This window comes from Drosophila rhopaloa, unplaced genomic scaffold (assembly GCF_018152115.1).
Source record: "Drosophila rhopaloa isolate 14029-0021.01 unplaced genomic scaffold, ASM1815211v1 contig_2, whole genome shotgun sequence".
NCBI classification, from domain to species: Eukaryota; Metazoa; Arthropoda; class Insecta; order Diptera; family Drosophilidae; genus Drosophila; species Drosophila rhopaloa.
The window spans coordinates 16,837,838-16,855,321 of NW_025335083.1; the positions used below are offsets into that span (position 1 = coordinate 16,837,838).

Genomic DNA, 17,484 nt, shown 5'->3' on the forward strand with positions numbered 1-17,484 from the left:
GCCGGTTGTTGGCCCTGTGCGCGTTCACAGGCGCACACAAATTTAATTTATACACACACATCTATATAAACTTAAATACAAACTTGCACATTTTTTCTGGGCCCGCACACAGTGGCAATATGCAATGATGGGTGGAGCAAAAAAAAAAATAATATGCAATAAATTTTTAATTTAAATCAAGCCATCACGCTTCCTCCTCAAAACTCCCAAGTGCGAATGGGATTTGGGGTCATGATATTATGAGAAAGCTGGGTTTCTATATATTAACATATGAATACAGCTCATATGTACATATGTATGTATATATTTACCTGTCTCTTTTTTTAGGCTCCGTGGAACAACAGTCGAATGCTTTTTGGTGGGCTCCGAATGAGCTTCGGTAGTTTTAATACTAAAACTCATAAATGAAACTGACATGGGATACATCCAGCCTAGAAGAAAACAAGGAAGGGTTTGTATTAGTATTTTTGATTGTCATCATTCTGGTCGAGATTGAACCAGAGTGAAATCGTAAAAAAGGCAACACACTCATTCAGGAAAAACTATGTCTGTATGCATATATTCCTCATTAAGTAATTATTAATTTGTTAAAAACTATCGGGTTTGGTATTATGTATTCCTTAAATTAGTTTGATTTGTATTAGATATATAACTTGTGTTTTCCCATCAAAATTGTGGACTCCACTGAATGTGATTTGTATGTTACAAAGTTTATTGAACACAAAAATTCTTTAATATACCATCAAATTTGATATCATGTTAATTTGATTAATTAAATTGACTTCACACTAACTGCAGGACTTCACAAAAGAAATGAAGGACTTCACAATAAAGAATTGGGTTTCCAGGCTAACTAATAGACATTTCACAGGACATCTCCAGGACATTTTACTCAGCATTCACATCGATCCGCACGCCTTCCGACTACACATTAACTGCAGGGCTTCACAAAATAAATTGTGGACTACACAATAAAGCATTTGTTTTTCAGGATATCTAACTGGCATTTACAGGACATCTCCAGGACATTTTTTACTCAGCATTCACATCGACCCGCATCGCCTTGCAGAGGTCCCTGATCTCCTTGCTCGACTCCTCCATTTCGGTGCGCAGCTGGGAGAGACTGATCTGCATCCGGGCCATGCGCATGTCGCCGGCCTTCAGCCGATTCTCCTGGCTGGCCGTAAAGCCGCCGGCATCTCGACGACCTTGCGGCGGACGCTGGTGATGGGGGCGTGGGCGAGGGTGCCTGGGGGTGGGACTGCGGGTGCGAGGGACCAGACGATTGGCGGCGGCAATCACATCGCCCTCATCCGCTTGGTCGAGACCATTGCTGGGGCTGGAAAGCGTCTTCGTCTTCGTTTCCGGCATTGTTTTGGGAAAGGGGTTTGATCCTTTCGAATCGTCGTCACTGGAATTTGGTTTGCCAAAATTATCTGGAGACGGGGCAGAACAACAATGTGTGTTGCGTATCGAATCGTTTCAAATTGTTTGCTTTACTTGTGACATCATGAACACGGAATGCTCAGCTCGCACAGGATGTCCTTTGGTATGTGATGGTGATGGTGGTGGTGGTGACCGCACAGAAAAGTTTGCCGGCAGAAGGGGCAACATGTGTGCACTGGAGCATACCACTGAACTTTAATTACAATTAACCGCAAATGATGTAGCGCTGCTGGTAAAGAAGGAGGTGGCGTTGACTTGCGGTCATATCGGGCCAAATGATGATAACAACATACAGACATGGCTTTTTTCTATGCGAATCTAAAATGCCCTTTTACACAGGGCTTTTATGATATTTGTTCACTTTAATATTAAGGTTTGCCACAGTTTTGAATGCTTAAATAAAAATTATTGGTAAACCTGCTTTATATCTTACAGCGATGTGCAATTTCACTTAAAATGAAACTACCCACAGTTATATTTTTAACATTGTTCAAATTTGTTGAACTTTTAAAGAAACTTTTCTTTTCAAATTTATTTTATAAATGTATTTTTATACTAAAATATCTACACATTCAGCTTTTCATAAGTAACGACGCTTGAAAGTGAAAATTAAGTAACCTTATATCAATTACATAAGTTATAAGAAACAGGAGTAACATGGACACGAGCGATCGAAGGACGAGAGGCGGACCTGACCACATGGGAGGACATGGCATGCGATGGCATGGTGGGGCAAACTCAACTCCTGCTACTCCGGCTGAGAACAGGGGGGGATTGCAATTAATTAAAAATACATGCACCGTGAACAAGTTCCAGACGAGTTCCTGGCTGCCCTGCCTCCTGCAGCTGCATTAATTTGACCGCAAAATAAGCCAAGTATTCGGTACAAGGCATGACGGTCCAGGACTATGGAAAGAGCCATATCGGCCAGCGAATATTTTCTTTACCAACGCTAAATGCATTACACTCGAGACCAGCAAGTTGATGTCCTGTTTTTATTTAATCCCTCCTTTTCCTTTTTTTTATTCTTTTATTTTCTTTATTTTTATTTTTGCGACTACCAGTGGTCAGCATGTGGCAGGCAGGGAGAAGTCCTTGTCCCGCTGTTCGTGCTGCGTAAGCTGCGTTCATTTGTAAACAACATAGTCATCGCTGGAAAACAAAAACAAGCCAGCGAGGAAAACAACAGCGAAAGTTAGAATAAGTAAGACATGCTGAATAATTAAATACTCTTTGCAAGCTCGGTAAAAATTGTTATTTAGTCAAGTTAAGCTTGGGGGCTTGTCAAATCATTTTAGATGCACATCTTTATTAAAGCTACACATTTATACTTTATTCGGTTTTTTTTTTTTACATACCCTAGGATAACTCTGATTGGAAAGCCCAGCATTCCGCAGATAAAATCAGCAATCACAAATCAGTGGCCTCTAATCGGAATTTTCTACTGTCCTGAAATTACATTTCCTGAAATTGTACATATGGCAGAGACAAAAACCTTGGCAAATTGCGTGGCCTTTTTTCATACATATGAGTTCGCAGAGTGTGGGGAAAAATAAGCAAGGCCAGGACATCAAATAAAGTTAAGCAAACAAGAGCATTAAGTGCATTGATGTTGTTATTGCTGTTGTCTGGGAACCCGGCACTCGCTTCCTTTTCTACTCTGGCTTCGTGTCCCTTCGATGCCTTTCCCGATTTAAGGACAACTTCATTAGGCAAGTGCTCGACCGGCTCCATGCAGCCCGGTGCCTGTCCTTCTATCTCCTTTATCGTTTTCTATTGATTTTCTTCGCAATATTTCCATTACGTCTATTTTACTCTTCTTTATCCTATTTTTTACGCGGTATTCTCATGGGTATATTGCATTCGGAAAAAAATTATTTAACTGGAAGACCCTATAAATTATTGATTTTGCTTTTCAATCTTTTAAATAAGTTTTTTGTTTCTAATCGTCAGATAAATCTAATGAATACTAATAAGATTCTTTACCACAGGTAAGTGGTATTTGACGGTATTGATTTTTGAGGTGAAACGACTATTTTTTCAGTAATTTCTGCCCGATTTCTGTAAGCGACAATTCCTGGGTATTTTACAGTCGAGTTACTCTGCAATATAACGTTCTTAGCATTTTTTTTTTCTATTTTGTATTTGCTCCTGATGTTTTTGCTTGCAGACACCATGAAGAGTGTCAAATGCCATTAAATGCCAACTAACCAGCAGCGGGCCATGTCTAAGCGCCAAGTGGCCAGGTGAGAAAATAGCCAGCTACTGATTGCCACAAGGACGAGAAGGTAGAGGGGTTCCTAGTTGGGGATTCACCCGGAAATTTCACTTACCTCTTGCCATAGACAAGAGTGGCAAGCGCTTTGACAACGCTTTGAAGACTCTGGCAGGTGTAAGTGAGTATGACATCAACTTCTATTTTGTTTGTATAACAGAATGGACCTTTTACAACATCGCAGTATTCATTATATATTAGGGTGCAGGACTAAGTTTAGACAGTGACTAGCAATGCACCATGAAAATGGACAATCTTCTCATCGATTTGTTAGAAATTATATATTAGAATGTTCATATATTAACCAATTTTTAATATGATTTTTATTATGATGTAAAAAAATACATCGATTGGTTTTATTTGTGCTCCTATAGTAGGACACTAATATTTTTATAACACTATACCCTAAAAATAGTTTAACAAATACCGACTGCATTTTTAATAACATATTTGAGAATAAAGCTATAACTATATTTGAATAAATTAAAATAAATCAACAAGCACAAAATCTCAAAGAACGAAATGCATTATCTAACCCCAAAATAGACATAAACTTAACTAGCTGGCAATCTTGGCCAACATTCCAGAAATGAGTTGAGAAATAATGAGCTTTTTGATAATATGGCACGATGAAAATCCAATTCTTGCCAGGCGCTAATTGAATACATGCTGCGCCACTCGCAAGTCCTTTTGCTCCTGCAGCATCCGAAATTGCAGGCTCTGGCCAAGATGATAAACGAGCCGGCCGAGAGTAATAGGAAGCAAACAAGCATTAAGGCAAAAATATCTCTAAACAAATATTATTTACGAGCTGGCCAAACCCGAAGCGCGGACTAGAACTTTTGGCAACGGTTAGACGCCTACTATATTTGCCCAGTTGCACCATTTGGGCTATAGACTTATATATATTTATACTGTGGCACAGAGGATAATCAGCATCACCTCATAAATTCAGAAAAGAGGCCGACGCAATTTTATACAGCGAAATCAGAAAGGTTGCCAAAAAACAAATGGTGCGAATTTAATTAAGGATTTAAAAACAATTTTAAGAAAACTTTAATTTTGTTTTATTTTTTTAAATAATTAAAATATAAATAGCTTATTTAGTACAAGTTTTAATTAATTTGAAAATGCATTTAAAAATTCTCAGTTATTATAATCACTCAATTGTGTATAGTTTATTTCGTTAAGCCCTTTACTTTAAAGATTTTTAAATCAGAAAAATTATTTAGAACAAAAGAAAACAAATTGAAATGATTTCCTTACGAATTTTAATATAAATAGTAAAATTAAATCTTCTCTCTCATTTCCGGTTGAAAGGAAAGTACTTCATAATGTAATTAAAATGAATGGATTAAAATCGAATGGATTTTCAGGAAATGCGTTTCCAAAATGGGCTTTGTGTAAATCCAATATATGGGAGCAACAGCACGATCGATTTGTGCGCCCCTTGGTGCAGCCTCAAAGTAGGCAACACAAATAAAGCTTAACATACAGCCAAGGGGTGAACTGGAGGATAAAGGATGGCGGCCACTCAATCCCAGTTGTTCTGCTTCAACACTTTCGCACAAACACCAATCAACTGGCAGATGAATCAAGCGCAGGCGTTGGCTGCCCATTTAAGCCGACTCTGTACACCCACTCCCTACTGCCTACATCCTACATCCTACACCCACCCACTACACCCTCCCACCCACTACACCCTCCCACCCACTACACCACTCCCACAAACTCCCCATTTTTTGGACAAGCGACAAAACTGCGCCACAAAGGGCAGAAGAGATGCAGCAGTCCATGGCAACAGCATCCAAAGGCAAACTCAGTGGCCGGCACATGCGAGTGGAAAATCAATAAAGTGTACGTTTATCTTATTTTCTTGTCGCAGGGACCGAGATTCCCTCTGCCAGCCGTTGCTGTTGTCCTTTTATTCCTTCCCTTTCAAATATAAATATAAATCTTCGGCGCACTTAAGCCTTTTAAATGATAACAATGGCCGGAGCAAAAGATGCATCCCCAACCCTCAAAAACACGACCACTGAGTAGCAGGTGCGCACTGGACGCCAGAGGACTTACCACGGACAGCATCGAAAAAAGTTTTCCCCTCCCCCTCCACTCAGTTTTCCTCCGCTGCAAATGTGCGTACTGTCCACATACCATATCCACAGACCGCTTCACAGCCAACTCGAAATATTCCATGAATTTATTATGTCCCTGCTTTAATAGAGTTTCATCGAAAAGTTTCCCTCGAACAAATTATGAAATATACGGAGACAGCTTTTTGCCATTGAACGGAAATTGTGGTTTAAATCTGGGGGATGAATTTGCTTCTAAAGCAAAAATGAAAAAAAAAATATCATATAATAAAATGACAGTTTATGGGTGGCAAGAAGCGAAAGTTTTGATTTTCATTAATTTATTTTACTTGCACATTAAAGGAGTATTGAAACTGCATTTTCGGGGCAAATTGAATGAATAGTTTTAAACTTGTTCTTTGTGTTATAAAGTTTTTGCTGAGAATATATTTTAAAAATAGAAACTATAGGAAAAAATAACGAATTTAAATGGATTGGAATATGTTTTGTTGTCTGGACATTATCACTTTTGGATTGATATTCCTTAAGGTATTTTTCGTGGATATAACAGCCAAAAAGCTGAATGGAAAATCATTTCGAGAGCAACCCTCCAGCTTGATTTGGTTCTTAAAATGCGCTTTTGCGAAATAACATTAGTGCAGTAGACCGTCATAATTGTCATATTGGACAGGAAAATCCATAGACGAGAGCCGACCCTGAAGTGTCGATGGACAGGAGCTTCTGGATTTGCCGGCCAGACAGGGCAGGAAATTGCTTAATTTAGCGCAAAAATTATCCACTGCCCAACGAGGCTCAATTGCAGGGCTGGCAGGGTCGTTTGCAGCAGATAAAGCAACCCTTTGCTTAAAATTCAGACAGAGAGCTTTGAAATGACACGACCGGTTGAAAGTAAATTTAATTCACTTTATACCCAAAAACACTCATGATTTTCACAGAAAAAACACACTAAATCAAAACGGCAACGACCGACTAGAAGACCTTCCCCATGCTGAGTCCAAAGAGTGTCCCTCCCGGAGATGATAGCTCCATCGTAATAGTGCAGGCAGGGAAAAGTTTGGGGAATAAAACTGGAACGCCACCCATTGGCTGGAACATCGAGGGTCGGGATGATCAAATACAGGATAACCAACTACCAGGCTACCTGACCGAAATCCATCTGAGTCACAGGCAGATCACTAAACGCTTCGTCGAACTACTCCATCTGTTCGAAGATTACACCAAAATCCTGGACAGTGAGCACCAGCATCATGCTGGCCTTCCATTCCGGCTGAGGGGAGTCCTGTCCGAGCAGCTTGTATTTAAGGAAGGTAATATATGCCAGAACTCTTTGCAATTACAAATGTATATTGTTTATATAAAAACAAGAAAGGAAAGCTAACTTCGGGCGGAGCCGAAGTTGACATACCCTTGCAGAATATTCTGTAAATTATATTGGTTGACCATAAAACCCATACAAAATCCCAACTTTACAAAAACCAAAGTTATGGCAATTCCAATCGTTCAGTTATATGGCAGCTATCGGATATAGTCGGCCATAACTTTACCAAATATAATCCGATTTCAAAGTGGAATACCTCTAAAGACTTGTGGTTGGATTCTCTAAAAATCTGCATTCAATATTTTCATTTTAGCGTTGACCGACTTTTTGACCCATTTTCATGTTGGTTATTTCTAAGTTTCCGATGAGTTGCCCAAAGGTGACCCACAATTGAACTTCTAGATTCCATAACTTTACCAAATATAATCCGATTTCAAAGTGGCATACCTCTAAAGACTTGTGGTTGGACTCTCTAAAAATCTACATTCAAAATTTTCATTTTAGCGTTGACCGACTTTTTGACCCATTTACATGTTGGTTATTTCTAAGTTTCCGATAAGTTGCCCAAAGGTGACCCACAATTGGACTTCTAGATTCCATAACCTTACCAAATATAATCCGATTTCAAAGCGGCATACCTCTAAAGACTTGTGGTTGGATTCTCTAAAAATCTGCATTCAAAATTTTTATTTTAGCGTTGACCGACTTTTTGACCCATTTTCATGTTGGTTATTTCTAAGTTTCCGATGAGTTGCCCAAAGGTGACCCATAATTGGACTTCTAGATTCCATAACTTTACCAAATATAATCCGATTTCAAAGTGGCATACCTCTAAAGACTTGTGGTTGGATTCTCTAAAAATCTGCATTCAAAATTTTCATTTTAGCGTTGACCGACTTTTTGACCCATTTTCATGTTGGTTATTTCTAAGTTTCCGATGAGTTGCCCAAAGGTGACCCACAATTGGACTTCTAGATTCCATAACCTTACCAAATATAATCCGAATTCAAAGTGGCATACATCTAAAGACTTGTGGTTGAATCTGCATTCAAAATTTTCATTTTAGCGTTGACTTTAACGGACAGACGGACGGACGGATAGACGGACATGGCTAGATCGACTCTCCTGTTGATGCTGATCAAGAATATATATACTTTATAGGGTCGGAAATGTCTCCTTCACTGCGTTCCAAACTTTTGACTGAAATTATAATACCCTCTGCAAGGGTATAATGATAAATCAATTAATTTGAGAGTAGGAAACTCAAGCTAAATATCCTTTGAAGTAAGACAAAATTATCCTAAACATATTTTGTCCCCACAGAAGATGCAAATGTGGAGCTGAGGGCATCGAGTGCCACGCAGTTGTCGGATAGCACACTCAGACCCACCTGTGAGGTGAGCAGCCAGACTTCCTGGAGTGCGGAGAATCAAAAGCCGGTTGGTGTCAAGGATTTGGAGACGAAGTTGGCGATCGTGGGAGGAGAAAGGGTTGATACGGAGACGGAGAAGCCGAGCAAGGTCCTGCAGCACACCATCCACATCGAGGTGGAGTCGGTGACATCCGCCACGGATATGCAAAGGCCACCACTGCGCCAAAGGATGTGGAATGTCCTTGTGCAGACCGGAGATACGATTGTGGCCTGCGCATCCATGATCGGCGAGAATTTCACCTATTTCCTGTTCGTTGTCCTGTGCCTGTGGGGTCTTTACTTGTTGATGGGCCACTACTACAGCTTCTTGCAGACCAATGTCAATCAGCAGATCGATTTGAAGCGTGACTTGGTGCGGGGGGCCCAGCAGCCCAAACAGTTGTGATAAAAGGTTGTTCTTTTCGCTCTTAATTAAATTAAAAACCAGTGGCGGTTTAGCAAAGCAGAGGCCCAACCCGCTACGCTTTAATTTATCTCAACATATTGGGGGTGCAACAACACATGATGGCGAGACTACAATAAAGCGCCGAGGCGAAATCAGTCAGCATATAGCAAAACCGATCGGCCAATGGCGGCCGACCCAAAATATTTGGTATTGGCATGGACACGGCATCGATAAATATCGTTTGACGAGTCAATTCGCAGGGGGCAAGTGTCGGGAGGTAATCCACAGGACAGGGTCTAATCCTCCGGCGCGGCTGCTCCGTCTGCACCCCGATCGAATCGAATGATTTTAGCGCACCACTCTTATCCTTCCTGAAGATCTCAACATCGTCCTCGGAATTTTCTGCGAGTTATTACATTGATTAGAGGTTGTGGTTTTGATTTAATGAAGAAAGCAAGAGTTCTATTGTTCGACTCGGCACGAACTGGTTAGAATTTAGAAATACAAATGAGTATTTTTCAACATTTTCCAACAAATTAATACAAACTTTAGAATATTAATGCAATTAATTGACAATAGTTTGTTCGTTGTACCATTACAAAACCATATATATTAAAATATATAAATCAGATTCCGAAAAAAAATCAATAAAATACTATATATGGTGTACTATCAACATCATAAATGTAAAGCACACTCTGGGACTCAAACAACGTTGATAAGAAAATACTTTTTATAAATTTAGGAATAAACTTTAGTATTAATAATCGAAATTCGGGCCTTATACAACTCTGGATTTATGTATCTGTTGGTACTTTTAGTTTCTTACCTTCTGTCAACGCCTTGGACATCCAACCGTACCAATTCTTTTGCTTGGTTTCGACTAAATGCGATTTTGAACTGGCCGGAAGGGTACTCGAACTCTGTGTCGTAGCCACATCACTGACCTCCACGTCCTCGAAACACTCGTCGGCCTGAAAGCCCAAAATGTCGAACAGCCGCTGGCAGGTGTTCTTTTGCTCGGAAAGCTTTAGCGGCTCGTTTACGGCATCCTGCACCAAGTCGCCAATCAACAAGTTAATGACGATCGCAGTTTGAGGTGGCTCCCTGCACGCCATTAAGTTTATAGCGTCCACAGATAAAATTTAGAAAATGTTCGAAAAAAGTTTTACAAGCTCTAAAGCCAACATAATTTCGGTAACGCGACACGATGTTGACAACTATCACATCGGTCGTAAATTCAACTTTCAAATTTGGTATTGGCAGATCAAAAATTCCCTGTTTTAAGCCCGAAAAATAAATGGATTATCGAAAAGATGAAGGCAAAGAAGATGAAAGTCTGTCATCATCGGAGTCGCAGGGTCAAGTGATAATAAATATACCACCCGATGTTGATCACGCCCAAGTTGTTTATCTGTCGGATGCAAATTTGGAAGCCACTGAGACGGAGGATCCTAGAAACCGCAACCAAGAGGAGTATCTCAAGAAAACAAACTTAAGCTCTACTCAAGGGAAGGAAATGGAAAACAGCCAAGTGACTTTCCAACTAGATGATGGGCCCAGCACAAGTGCACAGTCCACTAAAAACAGACAAAAATTGGAGGAGATTAAGTATACGTTAAGAAGAGATCTCCAGTCAAAGTCAGCTAGTGTGAATCAATATGGCCCTAATCGAATGTATAACGTACTGGAGATACTTAATCGCTTTTCCCGCAATCTGGACCTCATTGAAGCGCGTTTAACGGAAGAACCAGCGGTGATTCTACAAGTGCCGCAATATTGCGATCTAGCAACCCAGACCGCTGGTGTATTTTCACCACCCAGACGATATCGTTTGGATCTGACCACTTTGAGGACAGATACGAATCGTCCGCCCTGCGAACGATCCCATCACACGATCACCATCAGCGGCAACAACCTGCCACCCCATCCTCCCCAGCTTCGGCAGACTTTCTGTGCGAGAATTGGTCGTTCAATCAGCGACTTTGCCGGCGCCTTTTGCCTGTGCCTACAGGTCAACAAGGACTGTGTCTTCTGTCTGGGCTTCTTTGTGGCCTTTGTGATCAGTGCCAGCTTCCTCACCGCTTTTTTCTACCGAACCCTCAGCTTCACCGCGTCGCCGGTGCGGGTGGCCGCCAATCCGGTGAGCGGCACCGCGCACTATGAACTGGCCACTCTGAAGTTCAACGGGGGGTATTACTACATCTACAACAGCAACCAACAAAAAATAATTTAGTCTAATTGATCTTGTGTTTTATTTTCGTGCCATCGTCATCCTCTTGATCGACTTCGAACAACTTTACACAAAAGTTATATTTTCTTTTGAATAAATTTACCGAAATAACAATTTCAAAGTACTACATGTTCAAACCATTGCACAAATTGCTCGAAATTGAATAGCGACCTCGAGCAAGGCAACCTGAAAATCCAAACGAACCGCATTACCACCTTCAATCAATGGTCTTCCAGCTGTCTTACTGGTTTTCATGGATTCCAAAGTTTGCAATTCGCTCACCCAGTCTTTGCATTGGTAATACTTTTTCTTGCAAACAAACTTCTGGACTTAACTCTAGACAAAACGTCGTAGGAGAACGGCAGAATGGGAGAGAGTAGGCCTTGTCCGGCTTGACTTGACTTGACAATGGGTCACACAAAAAGTCGGCCTTTGGGTACGGGAAATTGGCCACAAAACGTTCGTCGCCTGCTGTGCCAGGAGCAGGCGGTCGCCCAACTTTTTGGCAAGATGCCCGGGCACAAAGGAATTATTGTTAATATAGGCAATGCCCGCCAGGCCCGGCCAAAAACGAAAGCCAGCAGGCTATAGAGGCAGCGACTGGCCGGGGGACGTCTTTTCAATATAATTTATTTATGCGAAATATGGCAAATATTTTTTGGAAATTCTATACCCAAACAAATAACAAACTTTATATACACTTTTCAAAGATATTGAGTTGATTTCTTAGACGGATGTTGGTACTACTATTGGAGCTTATAACATAATTAATCTTTTGAAGAAATTAAGATTATTAAAATGTTTAAAGTAATAGGTTTAATTGTTATTTATTTATTTGTTGGGCCTATTTACCACATTTAATTCTTTATTATCATGATTTCTATTCAGAATTTTATTTTAGGAGAACGGATTACGTCATTTAAATTATATTATTTTGTATTTTTTGATTCACTACATGAAATGTATTACACAATATGTGAATATACTTATCCTCAAAATTATAAATTTACATATTTTAATTTTATTAATGTACCAGTAAATCGTTTAAGAAACAAAGTATAGAAATACTCTTCTCTTTACAAGATATACGCTAAATTTAATTGACTGTTTGGAGGGAGAGGCGGTCCAGAACGGATGAGCTGCTAAGATAGCAGATTCAGCTAAATTGAATTTTACATAATGCATGTTGTTGTAGCCGAGAATATACATATGCACACATAAATATCTACCCATTTTTCTGACACTGTATGCTCAACGAAATTTGGTCGGGGGACAATTAAAGTTTGGAGAGAACAAAAAAAAAAGAGACTGGAATTGCCAAACAATTTTTGGACAATATTTTAAACTTGCTGATATGGGGGTGGGTGGGTTGCTATTGGTAAGGGAGGCTGATGGGGTCGGGAATGAATGTTTGACTTCAATGGGCGAACAGAGCGACACGGGCTTCCGTTGGCAGGAAATTGAATTGCACGAGCACGCGAAATTACATCATTTTGGAACCACGGTAAACAATTTCCCGTTTGCACCTAACCGTTTTTATTTTATTTCTCCCATTTCATTTTGCTGCATATTTTCAACCAAATTTTGACAGGCAAATTTTTCGTTGCCTAGGTTCCAGGCAATACCACCCCCCCACACCCCCCAGCCACCAATCCTTGTTAACGGCAATTTGTGCGAAAATATCAATTTCACTTTTTCTCCGTCCGTTCTTTATGACCATTTTGTGTGGGATTTGGGTAAAAGGAGAGAGCCCGTGTGTAGTGCAAAAAAAAAACAGAAATAACATTATGATAACAACAAAGGCAGCCAAAATGTCTGCAGACCCAAAAAGACTGACAGCCAGCATATAGAGATGCGGTTACATAGATACATCGATACACATGCTATTCAACAAAAAAAAAAAAAAAAAAAAACAAGAGAAAAGCGAGAATCCATGCCACTCCCACTGGGGCAGGCCCTTCGCGTTTTCGAACATGGCAGCACTGTCAAGTTTGAAAGGATTATTGCCACTTGCCGCTTGCGGCGAACGTTCTTAAAATGTAACACGTTTCAAACAAGTTTAGATACGTGTGTTTTGTCTGTTAGTTGGCTGGCTGGCCTGGCCTGGCTCTCGTATCTCAGTCGGTATCTCTTCGGGCCAACGTCTATGTAAAAAGTCATCAACGGGGGCCAGTTTGCTGCCCAGGCCTAGGAAACAGAGCCACCAAAAGCAAAAACAACATACAAACGGCGACTGGTTTGACGAGCTTTTTCAATGGGCTCGCGACCAAAACCAAACCGAAAAAGAAAAACCAAAAATAATAATAATAAAAATAAAAAAAAAGAAAAAAAAAGACAGCCCTCCACTCGGTTTGAACTCTCCTCTGGCCAGATCCCAGCTTCGTCCCCGGGTTCAAATCCGATTCCAATTCCGACTCCAAGCGGTTATAAAAATTCGCGCTTGGGGTTTTTCTGCCAACACAAAACCGAATGAGAAATGTTAGACTTTGAGATGCTCTAAGCACGCAAGCTCAAAAAATCAACTCACGAAAGACAACGGATAGTCGCCAAATATCAAAGAAATTCAAGCAAAAATTCGCTGGCAGACGAAGGGGGACAATTGTTTAAGATTGATGGGAATGCTGAGGTCATTCATCATGCCATTCTCGTCTTGATTGGACATTTCACAAGGCTTGATAGACGAAGGTTTCAAAATACATTTGCCCGCACATATATTTATTGAAGATTATCTTAAAAAGGAGCAAGAAGGGCAAGGAATGGCACATAATCGGATTGATAGCAAACAAATAACACATTATTATTGAGGCTATCTTCGTGCAAAAACTGTTTGAAATATTAAAACTTTCAGCTTTTCCAGTGAAATATTCTTTTTTTCCACCCTTACTTAAAATATAAGCTATTTTAATCATATTCGTATATGTATTTATAGTTAATACTTGTTAAAAATCCATAAGTCTGATATGCAATCTTATCTCGCCGTTAAACTACTGTTTAATGAAAAAGAAATTTGAATAATTTCCCTGGACAATACCTGTCTGATGTGTAAACGTTTTATGACCTTGCAGAAATGTTTTTTACGTGAGATAAACAGAACGCCATTATTGTCGATGACGTACGGCTTCCATTTTGGGACCCTTAAATAATTATAATTACATTGACACTACTTTTTCTTTGTATACAGTCAGAATAATTGAAATCCTCAAATAAACACTTAGCTGTGTTCTTGGTTATTTCTGGTATGTGACAAGTATTCGGAAAATTAAATTGCATTCATTTGATTCAAACGTTTTATTGCATCTAATCTTTTTAAAAATGAAATAATGTGAAATGTTAATTTAAATATTTATATTTTTGAATATATGTATAAGGGTTTTCGGCGATTGACAATCAAACGTGATATGGGAAACGTTTACCTCCAATCACAAATCGTACTGCGATTTAAACTGGATAACTTCAATAACTAAGACCCTGTGAGGTCAAAGTTTTAACAATCCGCTCCCGAATTCGAGGGACTCTCAGTTCACCCAATTTTACGACTGCAGAGTATTTAAAATGTAAAACTTTAAGTGCGACTCACCTTTAAGAGGAACTGGCATTGGTGTGCGAGTGTCTGGCTGCCAGCTGCATTGGTGTGCGTGTGTATCTGTGTCTGTAACTGTATCAGTGAGTATCTGTGACTGCTGCTGCAACTAGATGATGATGACGATGGAAGCGACGCTGCACATCCTGGCGGCCATCTTTTCGAGTGGCAGAGCTAACTTTTTAAGTCGCCTCACATATTGTTTTCTCTGGCTTTGTTGTAGTTTCTCGATTAACATTAACACTTCGGCTGCATGGTTTTTTATATGGATAAATTCGTTTAGACGTGATTTTTTCAAACGGTTTTACGACCGAATTGATATTGTTAAATTGATTTACGGCTGGCCGTGCGCACAAATCAAGTTTTTTGGCTTTATGAAACGACGAAAACGAAATAAATAAATAAAGAAACAAAAATGAGGAAAAAAAAAACGCCAAAATTAATCGACGGAAGCCCCACAAAAAGCTTTTGAAAGTGGCCCACGCAGGCGGCAAATAGCAATAGTTGAGAAATGAGATAAATAATGGCAAAAATCGAAATTAAAGTGTAATAAAAAAGAGGTCTAACCACTTCTTTTTTTTTCAACAAGCCGAACAGCTGAAAAAACACAAACTGTCGACGAACCTTTTGGCCATCCAGCCGGTTTGCAGGCAGAACAAATTAAAAAAAAAACTAAAAAAAGAAAACTTTAAAAATCAGGATGAGAAATGGGAAAATCCGAACCAGTTGCAAAAGCGCCAGCAGCTGATCCCCCGGAAAAACTGAAAGCGCGTTCACACAACCTGAGCAAAGGACCTGCAGCCGGGCACTGAATTCTTGTTCCAGGAGCGGGCCGCCTGCCACGGACGTCAACTTATGTAAAGCCGACTGCCGACTGCCAACTGCAAAATGCGAACTTCGAGCCGCGCACGAGGCCCACATCGCTTTTCCCATTTTCCCCCATTTTCCGGCATTACTGCCGAAGTAAGTGCGTGCGAGCGAGACGCCAGCAATGCAATTTTGCGGGCCAAAGTCAGGCAGTTAACTTGGCAGGCTGGTCTTTATCCTGCTGCTGCCTGTGGCTGCTGATGGTGTGTGCGTGTGAGGCGCCTGCGCACTGCCCGCACAGCTGACGGCGGTAGAGGAAAGGGCCGGAATTACATAGGTAGCGGGGGCCCAAAAGAAAATCAGTAATCTTCTAAGGGAGTTTCAGTTTTAGTACGATTTCCTGAAGGCTTCTTGATATCTAAAAATTAAAAAGCTGCATGCCAGCTTTGAGTACTAAGATTTCGATTCAGGTTTTCCTGTCGTTTGACTTTTTAAAAGATAAGTTAGATCAAAAACGTTCATTAGGTCCAGACGAATCTTATCTGTCTGATGAAGTATGCTTTTAATCTTCTTGAGACCAAAAAAAGAGCTTTCTTAACTTGAATTCAAAAATGATAATTTTCTTGAAACATTTTCTTTTTTAATAATCATTACTTTTTAGAGAAACGACCACATTTTAAATATTTTTTAAGACAAAAAAGCACAAAAATAACTTTACAAAGATGTTTAGTTAGTTTTATCAAATCAGGATAAGTTTTCACGATAGCTATTTTTAGCAACAACAAAGGATAACAAAAATTTGGCGCGTCAATTTTCTTTTCCGTTACATAACAAGTAGTTTGGCAAGATTTTGGGAGCCCAAGCGTGAACCGTCCCTGATTAACCGCTGTTGCTAGGCGCCCTCTGCTACCCCTCCTCTGCCCGTTCTCTGCCGAAGTCGGCAGAGCTGCGTCGACTGCAGAGCCAGCTGATTGCTGGCAGGGAATGGGAATTGAACGGGGATTTTCCCGAAAAGTAACGGCTCTTTCGGGGAAAACAGTTTTTCCTATTGATTTCGGGGCGCTGCATGTGAGATTGCCATAAACAATATATGCATTCTAAAACAGCTAATGAAAGGGGTAAAGAGGAAGGGGAAGGTGAGAAGGAGCAGAAAGGGGAAAACAAGTTCTGGGCGCACAGTGGGGCAAGTTGAAAGGTGACCACTGTGCGGCAGCAAATGAGATTCTAAATTCGCACTTGCAGTAAATGCTCCCTCTCTCGCTCTCTCAGTAAACCAGTTTTTGTATTGAGAAGTGCTTTTTATATCGTTTTTGCCACTTGCCACCAGACCAGGCCAAAAAAAAGCAAAATATTTCACAACTTTTGTTTGCTCGCGTTTTTTTTTGTTGTTGCTTCGCTTCTGTTTATCATTCACTGTTGTTGCCACCGTTTTTGGCGTTGTTTTCGTTGTTGCTTTTACCTTTTGCACATTCTTCGTTTTACATGAAAGCGGCGACGACACGCGACTAAAGCCACACACACATTCGCACCTACACCCACACACGGACACGGACGGGTAACGCGGACAGACACACGGATACGCATACGCGGAGTAACGGTAACGGCGTCCACCCGCAACAACAAACGAAGAGCATCTGGCGCAGTGTTGCCAGGTGACGCGAATCAAGGCCAGTCACTTTCCTCATGGATTTGGCACTAAAAAATCCGGTTAATCCAATCAAGCTTTGAGGAGAGCGCGCGATATTCAAAAAAGGAACAGCTGACTGAGTGTATATGTACTCTGCAATTCAACATTGGAACTGCTAGAGGATATATTCATGTACCAATTTATGATTTAAAGATATAATCTAAAGATAAAGTTTCATCACTAAACAGTTCAAAATACTACAACGCGCCAAAAGAAATTAAAAGACTG

General features: G+C 40.3%; 5 protein-coding genes across 8 annotated transcripts in view; 2 read left to right on the plus strand and 3 right to left on the minus strand.

Annotated features, from left to right (window-relative positions):
* Positions 1-17,188, minus strand: part of LOC108043812 — a 51,076-nt gene extending 33,888 nt beyond the window's left edge. The window contains exons 1-3 of one of the 4 annotated variants that reach the window (XM_044460491.1): positions 17,029-17,188; positions 14,760-15,011; positions 312-431 (exon numbers count right to left, since the gene is read on the minus strand). In XM_044460491.1, coding sequence (XP_044316426.1) covers positions 312-431; positions 14,760-14,778 — 139 coding nt within the window. In that variant the 5' untranslated portion in view covers positions 14,779-15,011; positions 17,029-17,188. Of the gene's footprint in view, positions 1-311; positions 432-14,759; positions 15,133-17,028 lie in introns of those variants that run through there. The other 3 variants (XM_044460490.1, XM_044460489.1, XM_044460488.1) reach the window with 3 other exon arrangements.
* LOC108037206 lies at positions 690-1,586 on the minus strand. Its single transcript, XM_017113728.2, has 2 exons — positions 1,002-1,586; positions 690-935 (listed from the first exon to the last, which is right to left on the minus strand). The coding sequence occupies exon 1, from the start codon at positions 1,369-1,371 to the stop codon at positions 1,033-1,035; it is 339 nt and encodes a 112-aa protein (XP_016969217.1). The 5' UTR covers positions 1,372-1,586; the 3' UTR covers positions 690-935; positions 1,002-1,032.
* Positions 6,676-9,018, plus strand: LOC108037209. Its single transcript, XM_044460493.1, has 2 exons — positions 6,676-7,121; positions 8,456-9,018. The coding sequence occupies exons 1-2, from the start codon at positions 6,800-6,802 to the stop codon at positions 8,947-8,949; spliced, it is 816 nt and encodes a 271-aa protein (XP_044316428.1). The 5' UTR covers positions 6,676-6,799; the 3' UTR covers positions 8,950-9,018.
* On the minus strand, positions 8,998-10,184 carry LOC108037210. Its single transcript, XM_044460494.1, has 2 exons — positions 9,779-10,184; positions 8,998-9,351 (listed from the first exon to the last, which is right to left on the minus strand). Exons 1-2 carry the CDS (start codon positions 10,065-10,067, stop codon positions 9,035-9,037), a joined length of 606 nt encoding a protein of 201 aa, XP_044316429.1. The 5' UTR covers positions 10,068-10,184; the 3' UTR covers positions 8,998-9,034.
* LOC123037831 lies at positions 10,240-11,222 on the plus strand. The gene has a single exon (XM_044460492.1). The coding sequence runs from the start codon at positions 10,250-10,252 to the stop codon at positions 11,183-11,185; it is 936 nt and encodes a 311-aa protein (XP_044316427.1). The 5' UTR covers positions 10,240-10,249; the 3' UTR covers positions 11,186-11,222.
* Positions 17,189-17,484: the final 296 nt, after the last annotated feature.